Genomic DNA, 14,090 nt, shown 5'->3' on the forward strand with positions numbered 1-14,090 from the left:
CTTTGAGAGTCCAGCACTAATCCAGTCTAATCTTCCTAGACCAGACTTAGGCACTTAAGAGTGCTCTTCCATGATGATAGCAGTGTTAGCTGCCCTATCCTTTCTCCTCCTTCTCAAGGTCCGATTCTTTCAGTACTCTGCTCTGGAAGAGAGCACTGGTGGGTGGAGGTAAATGTGAAGTTTTGTTTATTGTTGTAGGTTAGTTATTTCCATGAAAGTCAAGCAGCAGCAGAAATGAAGAGAAATAGTTCTTAGAACACCCAAAAGAGCTCACAATGAGTGTGAGTGAGGTGCTCCAAATGATGCCACACTAATAGTGGAGATCGAAAAGTTGGCATAAATTTCCTTTCTAATGTTTATTGCCTCCAAACAAAAGCATTATACCTAACTGGAAAACTGTGGAGGATTACGTTACTCTGAGAAGTGGAAAGCACTTGGTCCCCTCTTCTGACCTCCCTTACGCACATGAAGTATGCACCATTCCTATGCATCACCCCTGCTTTCGGATCCCATCTTGCTGATAAAATGCCACACCAGTGCAGGCTGCTCTACCTCCACACCTTTTTTTCCCCCAAATAAGCTGCCATTTCTCCCCTTAAAGAGCAAGTGAATGGAAAACTGTTTCCATATTCCCAATGAACCCCAAACTGAAGTGGCTGAAATAAAAGTGGCCAGGAACATGAAGAATGTGTGTTTTAAAACTATGGAAAATCACAGATGTGAGCTTCATATTTCAAACCAAGTACGCAAGAAAAGGCAGTGTGTACTTCATCATAAAAACTCTGGAGATAAGAAACAGAAATTCACAAAGCTGACTCTGAAACCTAAGGCTCCTGTCGCACACCGTCCCATGGAGATGCAATGTGGCACAGACCTTGGATCCCCAAAGGAAGGAGCTGTAGATTAGTAAACAGATTTCCTGTACACTAGGTTCTTCTCATGTTTTTATTCCTGTACATACATTTTCTTTCAATCTTTTGATGGGCTCCTCCAGTCACACATTCCTCTCCACTAAGAGATAAGGAAGAAGAATGTGCCCTTACAAAAATCATACAAAGGAAGGAGATGGCCTTAATAATTTCCCAAAATACCAAGTGACTAGACTATTACTCTATATTTTTATCCTCCCTCTTCTTTCCTATTATAGTCTAACTTTCCCCAAGGGTTAAGAATAGCTCAAAGCCTTTAAGAAATAAGATTGACTAAAAAAGCAGACTGGGGAGAAAGATAGAAAATTCTGACAGAAATAAAATGATGAATCCCCTAATGTATTAGACCTCCAGGCTCTTGATACAAGATTCATTATGATATTCCTTTAAAAAATGAAAAGGGTCTATTAGTCTACAGTACAACTTATTACTTAAAAAAAATTTGTAAATGCCAAAGAAAACATTTACTTAATACATATGATGTAATTTTACATAAACTACTGTTAAACCCTGAAAATTTGATACCAGATTTAACCTGCATTGTAGGAAGCAAGGTACACTTAGGCATTCCTACAGTGCAAGTTATATCTGTACCAGTGATTTTTGTTTAGGGATTCTACAAATACCTGACGTGAATTTCCTATTAAAAAAATGTACATGGTCTAATGCAGGGATCAGCAAACTATGATCCACAGGCCAAATCCTGCCTCCCATTTGTTTTTGTAAATAAAGTTTTATTAAAACACAGCCATCCACACTTGTCTAGAGCCGCTTTGACGTTACAATGGCAGAACTGAATAGTCACAACAGCAACCATCTGGCCAGCAAAGCTGAAAATATTTACTATCTGGCCATTTACAAAGAAACTTTGCTGACTCTGCTCTAATGTATTTGCACCTAGGAAGCCACCAAGCTAATCTGTGACATTAAGTCTTTCTTTTGTGCAGATCTTAGGAAAAAAACTTCTCCCATCTGAATGCATATATTGAACTTCTTACAAATGTGTCATTAATTAATAAGGCTTTAAAAATAATCTAGGCTTATTCATACCACTCACATAAAACTGTACAAGTAGCTACACTGGGATAGTAAATGGGCTGGGCTCAGCACCAGGGAAGGCAACTGCTGGTGGTCAGTTGTGCTGTGTTACAGTTAAAGTGCTTCCTAACTGACTGTTACATTTATGACAAAGAATATAAGCAGTGGTAGTTGGGGACTGAACTTCAAAAATCTGCTCTTGTAAGCTTCCAGGCTGAAGAACATCAGACAGTGGCGATGTGAATAAAGACTGCTTCTACTGGCAACTACTTGTCCTCATGAAACAGGATTTCTTTGCTGTTGTGCCACCAAAAAAACTAAAGAAACACAAAACTCATCATCAACCACCAAACAAATTGAAGGCTGTTTTTATATGACTTCAACTGTCACCTATAATAACTGACATAAAATTTTTGTCTTAAAACTGACTAGTTCTTCTCCCTGATTCAATATATAAATAAATGTTTGAAATGTGAATTTACTATCATTTTTATATTAATAAAACCCTCTTTTTGTTTTATATATTGGGGCTCAAAATTTAAGATTTTATTCAGATATTTATTTTGTTGCCAAAGAAGAGTTTAAAACTGGTTTATCCTGTACATATAAAAGAATCATAAAATAGAATCTGTTTAATTCTTACTACAAATTTAAACATTTTCTCCCTTAGCTCAGTTAATGACATCAGCTCAGCCCTTTTCCTCTGTTTTCTGCAAATACTTCAAAAATTTCTCACCTTTAAGCTCCCCATGGCCAAGACGCCCAAGTCGCCCGATTACAACTCTCCAGGGTAGAGATGTCATTTGGACAATCCCTATGCACCACTCCCATAACTTCTGTAGTCCAATTTTACGTGCAGATACTTTACTCCTCCGTGACCTACCAAATAAACAAATGGGGAAGGGGAAGGGGTCCCTAGATAAATCAGAGTTATTTATCACTTATAAGACAAACACTAGAAATTCCAAAGAACCTATCCATGCTGTACCCACTTCATTTACATAGAAAACTGGAAATATTCATATTTGAGGAACAGTACAGCATTAATTTACATGCACCACAAACATCAAGTCTTCTCACCTGTTTGGTAAAGCAATATTTACAACGCAGGTCTCTAATAATTCCCCATGGAGGTCAGTGCAGGAAGCCAAAAGCCAGCGCTGGTCGTGAGACAGACAATAGCCCACGAAGAGCACATTGTATTTCTGGCTCGCCTCACCAAACGTCTCTCCCAGCTCTGTCTGCTTGTCTTTGATTGGGGCCAATATAAAGGGAGGGGAGTAAAGCTGGATTGGGCTGGGCCGCTGAAATCAAAACCAAAATCGATTATCAGTACAAAGCCATACAACTTAATGATTACAACAAAATCCAGAACGACACTGAGGGGACCCACAGGGAGTAATGGTGATAAATTGTTTCTCTCTCTCTCTCCAGTTCTAGAGACACATAAATAGTACTGAGGACACATAACAAAATGATTGTTTAAATCATGTAAGCTGGGAAACTCAATCACGCCAGTACTTCCTTATTAAAAGAAATTACTATTTTAGAAAGTACATTGGCCCAACTTCATTAGTTGTTAGGCAAGTGGGAAATTGAAACCACAATGAGATAATGCTATACAACCACCAGAATGTCGAAAATAAAAAATGAGAAAATATTGGTGAGAATATGGAGCAACAATAATTTTTATACATTGCTGCTTAAGCTGAACAAACATATATTCCCTTTGAACCAACAAAATGCACATATGTTTACCAAAAAAATAGGTCTAAGAATATTCACAATAGTATTAATCACAGTAGCTCCAAACAGAAAGTTATCTACATACTCATCAACAGTGAAAGAGATAATAAATTGTGATATAGTTAACAGAATCAGAATATTAAACAGCAATGCGAATGAAAAAACTATAAGCAACGAAACAGATGAATCTCAACAATGAATAAAAGAAGCCGAATGTGAAAGAATATAAAGTAGATGATTCAATTTATATCAAGGTCAAAGACAGGCAAAACTACACTGTCGGAAGTCAGAATAGTGACTATCTTTAAGGGATTGGAAAGGCCACAAGAGGGGCTCTGGATACCGGTTATGTATTTGCTTCTTGCACTTGTTAAATGATATTTTTTAATTACTGAAAATTCATTAAGCAGTTACATTTATGATTGAGTACTTCTGAGTACATATATAGTTTAATATGTGCATCCGTGTATGTAATTTTAGAAATCAAATCAACAGCTGTTACCAAATATAAATATTTTAGATTAACTGTGAAAATGTTTTAATTGTCATATTTTTTACAGCTATCATAATACACATCTTACTACTTAATAAACTACAACAGGGGTCAGCTAACTTCTATAAAAAAGAAAACCAGAGAATAAAGTTTAGATTTTTATGGCAGTCACACATTCTCCTTTTTGTAAAAATGTACTCACTGGCTAAGTGTGTTGGCTCACGCCTGTAATCCCAACACTTTGGGAGGTTGAAGTGGGAGGATCACTGGAGCCCAGGAGTTCGAGCCCAGCCTGGCCAACACAGTGAGACTCCCTCTCTACAAAAAATGAAATAAAATTAGCCAGGCATGATGGTGCATGCCTGTAGTCCCAGCTACTTGGGAGGCTGACTGCCTGAGCCTGGAAGGTCGAGGCTGCAGTGACCCAGGTTCATGCCACTGCACTTCAGCCTGGGCGACAGAGTGAGACCCTGTCTCAAAAACACAAAAGTAATAATCATTCTTACCTAGCTGGTCATTCAAGTACAGGCTGCAGGCCAGATTCAGCCCAAAGCCATAGTTGCAGACCCCTGAACTACACAGCATTAGGCACGGTAGTAACAGAATGACAGAATTTTAAAGCTAAAAGAGACTTTGAAAATAATATAACCCAACTCATTCATTCATCATAGGGATTCAAAACTCAGGCTGAGAAATATTCAATGACTTGCTCAAAGTTGCAAAGCTAATCTAACACTCATCAATTCACTCTCCATATGACCAGCAACTGCACTCTTAGGTATTTATCAAGAGAAAGAAATATTATGTCCACACAAAAACCTTGTACATAAATATTCATAGCAGCATTATTCACAAGTGCCAAAAAGTGGAAACAACCTAAATGTCCATCAACTAATGAATGGATACACAAAATGTGGTACAGCCATACGATGAAATATTATTTAGCCAGGAAAAGAAATGAAGTACTGGTACATGTTATGACATAGATGAACCTCAAAATCATTATGCTAAATGGAAGAAGCCAGACATAAAAGATCGCATATGGCCAGGCGAGGTGGTTCACGCCTATAATCCCAGCACTTTGGGAGGCTGAGTTGGGCAGAATGCTTGAGCCAAGAAGCTCAAGACCAGCCTGGGCAACATGGCAAAACCCCTATCAAAAAATTAAAAAAATTTAGCGAGGCATGGTGGCACATGCCTGTAGTCCCAGCTAATCGAGTGGCTCAGGCAGGAGGATCACTGGAGCCCAGGGAGGTTGAAGCTACAAATAACCGTGATCTTGCCACTGCATACCACCCTGGGTGACAGAGCAAGACCTTGTCTCAAAAATAAAAATAAAAAAATTGGGGGGAGGACTGCTTGAGGCCAGGAGTTCAAGACCAGCATGAGCAATATAATGAGACCCTGCCTAAGAAAGAAAAAAAAAATCATATATTGTATGATTCCATCTATATGAAATGTCCAGAACAGGCAACTCCATAGAGACAGCAAGTAGACCAGCAGTTGTCAAGGACTGGAGTGGGGAATGAGTAGTGTGTGCTAATGAATACTGTGTTTCTTTGAGGGTTGATGAAAATGTTCTAAAATTAGACAGTAGTGAAGACTGTACAACTCTGTAGAAGTACTAAAAACCACTGAACTGTACAATTTTTTTTCTTTTTTTTTGAAAACAGTCTCACTCTGTTGCCGAGACTGGACTGCAGTGGCGTGATCTTGGCTCACTATAACCTCCACCTCCTGGATTCAAGCAATTCTCCCGCCTCAGCTTCCCGAGTAGCTGGGATTATAGGCATCCGCCACCATGCCTGGCTAATTTTTTTATTTTTAGTGGAGATGGGATTTTGCCATGTTGGCCAAGCTGGTTTCGAACTCCTGACCTCAGGTGACCCACCCACCTCAGCCTCCCAAAGTGTTGGGATTACAGGCATGAGCCACTGCGCCCAGCCTGAACTGTAAAATTTTTAAAAAGAATTTCATGGTATGTGAATTGTATCTCAATAAAGCTGTTACTAAAAAAGAAAAGTCCAGCTGGGTTTGCCTGGAGTTTTTTATAAAACAAAAGGCTAAATGTGAAATATCTTAGGTATAATAGATAGTGTCTGAAAACACTAAATAAAATATGATTCCCAAACTGTGTTCTGAGATGCGAGATATTCCATGAAAAACAAAAGATAATAGCAATTGGATTTATTTGAAAACTTGCATAATAAAAACTATAAATCCTTTCACATGTGATAACTTGCATAAAACTGTGTCACCCAGAGAATGAGAATTGCATGGAGGCAGGGGCCTGTTTTGTTCACCCCTGCATCCTTAGCACCTAATACAGCACCTGGCACACCGTAGATGCTCAACTATATTTACCAAATGAAAACACAATGTTCTAGCTGCAGACTGAGGCAGAGGCAGCATTGACCAACTAACCATCACCTTAATGCAGATTAAAATGTATAAACTTCAGCAAATATTTATAATATTTGGTTCTTTTGTTTTTAATAAAGTAAAATCATTTCTCTCTTCCTGTTCCAAGCAAAATGGAGAAAAAGGATATTACTCGAAGTCTTTTTGCCATTTATTTTAATCTAAACCTCACTTTATCTTATGAGCTCCTGATGGTGTTCTGCCTAAGCATAATAACCTTTAGAAAGGCAATAATTCATAATTTCTGGAAACAAAATAAAAAACAAGTAGAGACATTTATTTTTGAAATTCTAGAAAAATTTAATAGAGAAAAGAGATGAATTGCTCGTAGAAGTGAAAAATTCAAACTCAAAGAATAAACTAAACTAAAACTGCCTAAAATAGAAATTTTATATAACACTGGAGTGAATGTAGGTCATCGGCTGAGCAGCTTTTCTCCCTTGGGACTAAGCTGACCTGCACCAAGTTACAACAAACACAGTGTTAGCTACTTGCATCATTTTTCACTTCCAAGCATTTTACTTATAAAAGTGCAAGCATTTCATAGAGTTGTTCAGAACAACATTACCAACTAAAAATAGCAATTGGTGTTTTAAGGAGCTGTCTTATGGTAAAGAGGTGTTTGCTGGCTTTTACTAATGGGATACTTTTCATGCAATAAAATTGTGGGAACTGATTTTTGAAGGCTTTGAAAATTCTGAACATTGCTTTTTATACCTATCTTCAAGATAAAGTGATTAGAAAAACAAAGGAAGTGTAAAACTTTTGTTTAAAACATGTTTAGCTCTGGTGTTGTAAAATTCCCTTTGAGATCCACACATATCTGTAGGAAGTAGGTTTTAAAAGATGGAGTGAAAATGCATCCATTTATATACGGAAGCACTGAGGCAAGGAAAGGAGAAATCAACTTCCTGTAAGTAGGTGCATCACAAAATGAGGGACCCCTGCAGAGTAAACACAACTACAACTGCTGTCCCAGGATACAGACCAGAGCTGGAAAACGCAAAGGATTTCTGATCTAACACACAGATTAGCTTAGAAAAATAAAGAAAATAAATTTAGGAAATTCAAACATTTAAAAACTAAAAGGGATACATTTATTATTGCCTAAAGTCCTATGTAAAAAAAAAAAAAAAAAAAAAAAAAAAAAAAAAAAAAAAAAAAAAAAAAAAAAACCAGTAAGAATTTGCTTGCCTCTGTTCTCAAAAATTTTTTAAAGTTCAGAGAAGTATCTCCTCTATTTAAACCTAAGAGTTAAAGAAACCTGCCAACTCCTTTTTATTCCCCCGAGACAGGGTCTTGCTCTCCAGGCGGAAGTGGTTATGTGATCACAACTCACTGCCATCTCAAACTCCTGGGCTCAAGTGATCCTTCCGCCTCAGCCTCCCAAACAGCCAGGACTACTGGCACACATCACACCTGGCTAATTTTTAAAAGAAAACTTGTAGAGACAGGGTCTTGCTATGTTGCCCACAGTGGTCTCAAACTCCTAGGCTTAAGCAATCCTCCCACCTCAGCCTCCGAATGTGCTAAGACTACAGGTGTGAGCCACCATATCCAGCCTAGCAACTCTCACATCAAGGGAAAAGACCAACTAAGCAACCAGCCAATCTCTGGGTTAGATAAAATACCTCTTCTAGCTTGCATTTTAGTATAAATTTTCTAAAATTTCTGTCCTGCCAATACCTACCTCGGGGTTCTTGAGGGTCATCTCAATGCTGGCTGCAGGCCCAAATCCCGTGAGGGATTTAATGTGGATCTGTGTAGGCAGTGGTCGCCTGCACTGGCAGTACACTGAAAATGCCATGGACTTCAAGTATTGAATGTAGAAAACTTGCTCATCCTTCATTGTCTGCAGCATGTACTGGCAAGGCACAATCTAAAGACACAAATACAAAAAAAACAAAAAACAAAAACCTAGAAACCGAGATCTAACGCACTAACAAGCAAACTGAAAAAAGGAAACGGCATGAATTCCTTACCACAATGGGGAGAGGTAACCCCAGCCTTAAAATATATCAGTGCCACACATAATATAATTAAATCCTAATTCCTTCCACTGACATAAAATTCTCTTATCATCAGCAATTTCGAAAGATGTACGATTATGTTGGTCAAGTTATACTGTCACTTAGAAACTACCATGTTCCCACTTTAGAGGTAAGATCTCAATTTATTACAGGTATTACCATGGCTCCAAAATTTTATTATATTTCTCCTTTTTATAATTACACAGTGTGTGTGGCATTTTTTGGAATTATTACCTAATCATTTAGGATACAGACTTCACAACAATGGAAAACTATCAGCAATGTACTCTGATAACTTTAATTTCAATCTTTTAATTTTACAAGATAGCTTCAGTTAAAGTGACATTAAAACGAAACCCAAACATATGAAGCATTGTTTTTCATCTATATGGAATTTTTAAAAAAATCATTACACTATAAAGCTGTCAAAGTTGCAGTGAAAATAAGCATACTCATTCACTGATGAAAGGAAAGTAAGTGTAACCTCTTTTGGAATGGAATTTGGCAATATTTGTCAGCATCTAAGAATCCATGCTAAAAAATGACCTGAAATGTGAAAAATAAGATTATACATAAACGTGTCCTATGGCTTTATTTATAACAGTACAGAAGTGGAGATATAGGAATAACTATGGAAAATATGCAGTCATTAAAAATGTTGCTTGTAAGAATTTAAATAATATGAAAATTTATGAATAACATTAGGTAGAAAATAAGTTATATTAAAAGTATGATCTCAACTGTGTAAACAAAAATAGAGTAACAAGCTAGAAATACACCAAAATGGTAATGGTGGTTGAATGTAAAAGACGGAATTATGGCTATTTTTTCTTTTATACTTTCACGTACAGGTTGAATATCCCTAATCAAAAAATCCGAAATCCAAAATGCGCCAAAACCCAAAACTTTTGGAATGCCAATAAAATGCCACAAGTGGAAAATTCCATTATCAGACCTCATGTGATGTATTGCAGTCAAAATTTAATCAAAACTTTGTATAAAGCAATTATTAAAAATATTGTATAAAATTACCTTCAGGTTATATGTATAAGGTGTATATGAAACATAAATAAATTTTGTGTTTAGACTTGGGCCCACTGCAAAGGTCTCCCATTATATATATGCAAATATTCCAAAATTGGAAATCCAAAACACTCTGGTCCCTAGTATTTTGGTTAGGGGATAATTAACCTGTACTTCCATTTTTTAAGAAAAATCATAGGCCTGTATTTATTTTCATAACAACAAAAATAACATCAAAAGTAAATAATAAACTTGCAAACAGTAACCTGGAGAATGAAAGAATTTCTCATATGCTCAGGTAAATTATCCAGCATTTCTGTGTAGCAGCGCATCAAGCTCAACAGCCAAAAGTTCCCAGAAGTGGAGTCCTCCTCTGCAGAGTACGTGAACGGGTCCACCATGTAAATGACAACAGCTGGAGGGTGGGCATGGCTGTCTGCAGAGTCAGGTTCCGTGGGAATTCCTATTCTCTCCCTTTCTGTAACACTGGAGAGAGAGTCACTTGTGAGATGCACAAAATAAATATAAATTACACGAACATGAAAAACAAAAGTGCTCAATTCCAGAGCACACAGGCTTCCTAAAGAATGTTTACAGATTAAATGTAAGAGTAACAGGTATCACCTTACCAAAATACAGGCAAACCAAGCCAGAGAGCATCGAGGACAGATGGAAAATGGCAATGTACTCCTCTAAAATGGGAGATCCCTTTTTCAACTCCCCTTTCTTTTCTGTGGTTATGTTGTACAAAGTTGTTACTAATTAAGTTGATAGTAAGTTTAATAATAAAGTTCATAATTCATAATAATTTATAAGAAGTCTCAAATTTTTAACACTGCAGCTTTAGATCAACCATTGCCCCTTTCTTTTGAGAAGAGAAATAGAGCACTTCATAGGATTCAGAGAATCATGAGGTCAAGGGAGAAAAGGTGCAGAAGAGAGAAAGGGTCTGAGCTGAAGCCACTCGTCTCAATTAATGAGTAACATACCTCTCTTGTCCATCCTGTGAGGGCTGAGAAGAGCTCTGCCCAGGGTCAGTGTCTCCGCCACAGCCTATGTTCCCTTGCGTTCTATCCGTAGAAACGCCCCCAGTGCTGGGGTTCTGCCCTCCAACACTACCACTGAATCCTGAAGAAGAGGTAGTGCTTATCTGGCTAATACCAGGAGCAGAGGCAGATGATGAGACCGGTGGCACAGAGGAACCAGATGCAGAACTACTTGCTGCAGGATTTGTAGAACTACTATTCGAGGTGGGGTTAAATGCACTGCCAGCTGGGGGAGCTGCTGATCCATTTGGAGCTAAGGGCCCAGCATTCCCTGGCGTAGCTTGTCCCTGTGCTGCTGCTGGTGGGGTCTGGTATTTAGGTGGTATCAACAGGCTGCTATCAAGCTGCAGAGTGGCTAAATAAGGTGCTGAAAGAATACATGCAAAGAGGTGACTTTAGTGATATTCTGCAGTGTCAGACTGAACCAGAATCTAGAATGGTCACTTGTAAAAAACATTATGCTTTCAGGCTGCAATTCTCTGATTACAATACCCAAAATACTATCTCCACAGTCATGCTTATGTATTCTGCAAACATGGAGATGCATGTGGAGCAACTTATAAATTCTACAGAAGAGGCTTGTTTGAAAAGAGAAAATCAATCACTTGTGATAGTCTCCTTTCAGACTGATTCCATGTGCCTGCCCTAAAAAATGAGAAGCTATATATTCCACAGTCATCATGGGACATTATGCTCGTAGGTTTACAAGCTTCTAAGATTCTCTTCAGAATATGGGTTAAAACTAAGCAACTAATACCAAGTCATGCTGCTAAGTTTTCAAAATGTGGAGTAATTAGACATGATTAGGCAACTTTGAATAGTTTTTAAAAAATGTATGTCCATATAGAAATTAGCATTAAACTGCCCAGAACACCAAACTGGACCTTAACAAATACAGCATTACTTGAGACAAAAGAAATATAATGTTGCATCTATAAAAGATGGGACAGATTTGCTATTTTACTTCTCCAATTCTACTTTGCCAAATAAATTCCCATTTACCTAGGTGATGGCGGCAAACTTGCGCATAAAGTTTGAGTCTGGAATGATTGTCATTCTCCTCGCCGCTCCAAGGCTGGTTAAACCACTCACTCACAAGCTCATCTGTCAGCTTCTGTGCCACGGTTTTTCCCACGCGCATGATCCCATCACGTAGCACTTTGCAGATGGGCTTGTGCTGCCCAAGCCTACACATCTGATATCATAGACAAGATCATTAGTTATAACGGGAGCCATTCCTTCATTCAGTACCAATGGTTAGCAAGGGAGATTCTTTAACATACATATGGAAGCATTTTCCTTTTTCTTTTAGGGTTATCACATGCAATCAAACCAACATTATAAGTTGGTCCTTTCAGGGACCAACTTAGTGTAATTGTACCCTTAAATTGTAATGTACCCTTAAATTGCTATCTGTCTCTCTAAAACTTGGACTAGGCTCTCTAAAAAAAAAATGCTTTCTTCACTCAAGCCAATTCCTCCTGTACAAGAGGAGGCTGCTGAACACTACCTGATTGCTAACGGACAAAGAAATAGCAGATTCCTGCCTACTGTGGCTGACTGAGACATATGTCCACTAAAATCTCCTAAGTAATCCCTACTCATAATGTTTTCCCATAAGATAACATTAAAATTTTATGGGCCATCTGTTCTGTTACAGACATTTGGAGATCACCAATAGCAGGGGCCACTGAAGCAGTGAGTACGCTGATCGCTTTTTTTTTTTTAAAGTAAATAGGACAAGGAGAGTCTGCTATTAATCTCCATGACGCTAAATGGGTGCTTATGGCAGGGAATATAATAAACCTGCAAAAAGTAAACTACCTGTTCACCAGCAGGAGAGCCCATATTATTATCCCTTACTAGAGTAGATGAAGTGAAGGCTTACTAAGCCCCGACAAAATCCTCTAGTGTATATTCTTCTTAAGGAGGTATGAATTACTGCCGAATAAGCAACCCTAGTGAAGTCATTAAGAAAAATTTAAAAGAATGTCTGTCTGTACCCTCTTAAAAAGATCTGGCAGTGCTTTTTACATTTTGCAACTTATGTTGAAGGTTCCATTCAAGGGAATGGCTGGGCTTTAAAACTGCTTACACAAATTTTCTGTTAATTATGATTTAATAGTATTATATATCCCCTGACCAGACACTGTTCAGAAATGAATGTATCCAAGGCAGTGACTTAATTGATGTCATTACATCATATTAGCATCTCCTCATTTCTTTGTAGCAACAACGTAAATTTACTATTCCATGCCTACTCATACATTTACAGATTATGAATGTCCCGTTTTGGAATATTTTGCAATTCAGCTTGGAATCTTATCTAAAAACCACTTTCATAATGTTTACATGCCTATCATAGTTCTAAATATTTTACAGATATTAATTTCATTTTGCTGAATACAAAGACATTAGATGTATCAGATACAAAGAACTTAGTGCATATATACTTTGGCATAAGAAATGTGGCACTTATTCTTCAAAGACAGACATGATTGTATTTTTTTTAAAGCAACAGGAATTCACATACTAAAGATGTAAAATTATCTGCCTGGTTTTTACATTATTATAGGAATTATATTTTTAATCAGTATCAAAGTTTCACTATTAAGATGTCATGTTAAAACACAACAGGGACATGATTCATTAAACTTATGTTTCAATTCAGAAATTTTCAAAACAACCATTTTTATACTGTTGTCAGGAACTCTCACCTACTCACCCTATCCCTCAATCCATCCAATAAATAAATAAAAAAAGTAGATGTGCTCTTTTTGTAAAGCTCATCTTCTACATAGCCACACTTTCCCCAGGTGAGCAATATTCTTCAACTTTTAGCACATAAATGGAGAAGAGAGAACTGATGAGATTTTAAGACGTGTGGTAAGAATGGGAGGGGAATGTTTTCTAAATCTAACAAATATAAAGCCAAGATGGGAAAGCAATTTGCTTCCAGAAAAATTGGTCAATTCAATTCTCTTCCTCATCCTCCTGTTTGCAAATTTTCTTTGAGATTTATTTTCAAGACATTTGTCTTGAAATTTAGTCATCACTAGAAACAATCAGAGTATCCAAGTCATAAAAAGCAATTTTCACAGTAACCTCCTCACCTCATATACAGCACTCAAGTCCCTGAAGAAAGTTTTGGCTCCTTCGAGCAAGGCCTCATTTTCTGGACACACCACAATATAGGCAACATCACGGTGGCCCCCATAAGGGTCCAACAAGAGCCTCTCCCAAAACGGCAAGGAGAATGGCGAGATGGTGAGGAAATCCTTGTCATAGCCTACCAGCAGAGTGGGGATGGGCAACGGCTCAGGAGATTCTTCTGAACCTAAAATGACATTGTAGTTTAGAAAGG

The 14,090-nt window shown here is 37.7% G+C and overlaps 1 protein-coding gene across 2 annotated transcripts in view; it reads right to left on the minus strand.

Moving 5' to 3' along the window:
* MED13L (mediator complex subunit 13L) overlaps positions 1–14,090 on the minus strand; it is a 318,781-nt gene that overhangs the window by 13,910 nt on the left and 290,781 nt on the right. For both annotated transcript variants that reach the window (XM_030821461.1, XM_030821462.1), the window contains exons 19-25: positions 13,840–14,063; positions 11,729–11,921; positions 10,670–11,093; positions 9,947–10,166; positions 8,318–8,506; positions 3,048–3,271; positions 2,704–2,846 (exon numbers count right to left, since the gene is read on the minus strand). In XM_030821461.1, coding sequence (XP_030677321.1) covers positions 2,704–2,846; positions 3,048–3,271; positions 8,318–8,506; positions 9,947–10,166; positions 10,670–11,093; positions 11,729–11,921; positions 13,840–14,063 — 1,617 coding nt within the window. The remainder of the gene's footprint in view (positions 1–2,703; positions 2,847–3,047; positions 3,272–8,317; positions 8,507–9,946; positions 10,167–10,669; positions 11,094–11,728; positions 11,922–13,839; positions 14,064–14,090) is intronic.

The sequence above is a fragment of the Nomascus leucogenys genome, chromosome 10 (genome assembly GCF_006542625.1).
Source record: "Nomascus leucogenys isolate Asia chromosome 10, Asia_NLE_v1, whole genome shotgun sequence".
NCBI lineage: Eukaryota > Metazoa > Chordata > Mammalia > Primates > Hylobatidae > Nomascus > Nomascus leucogenys.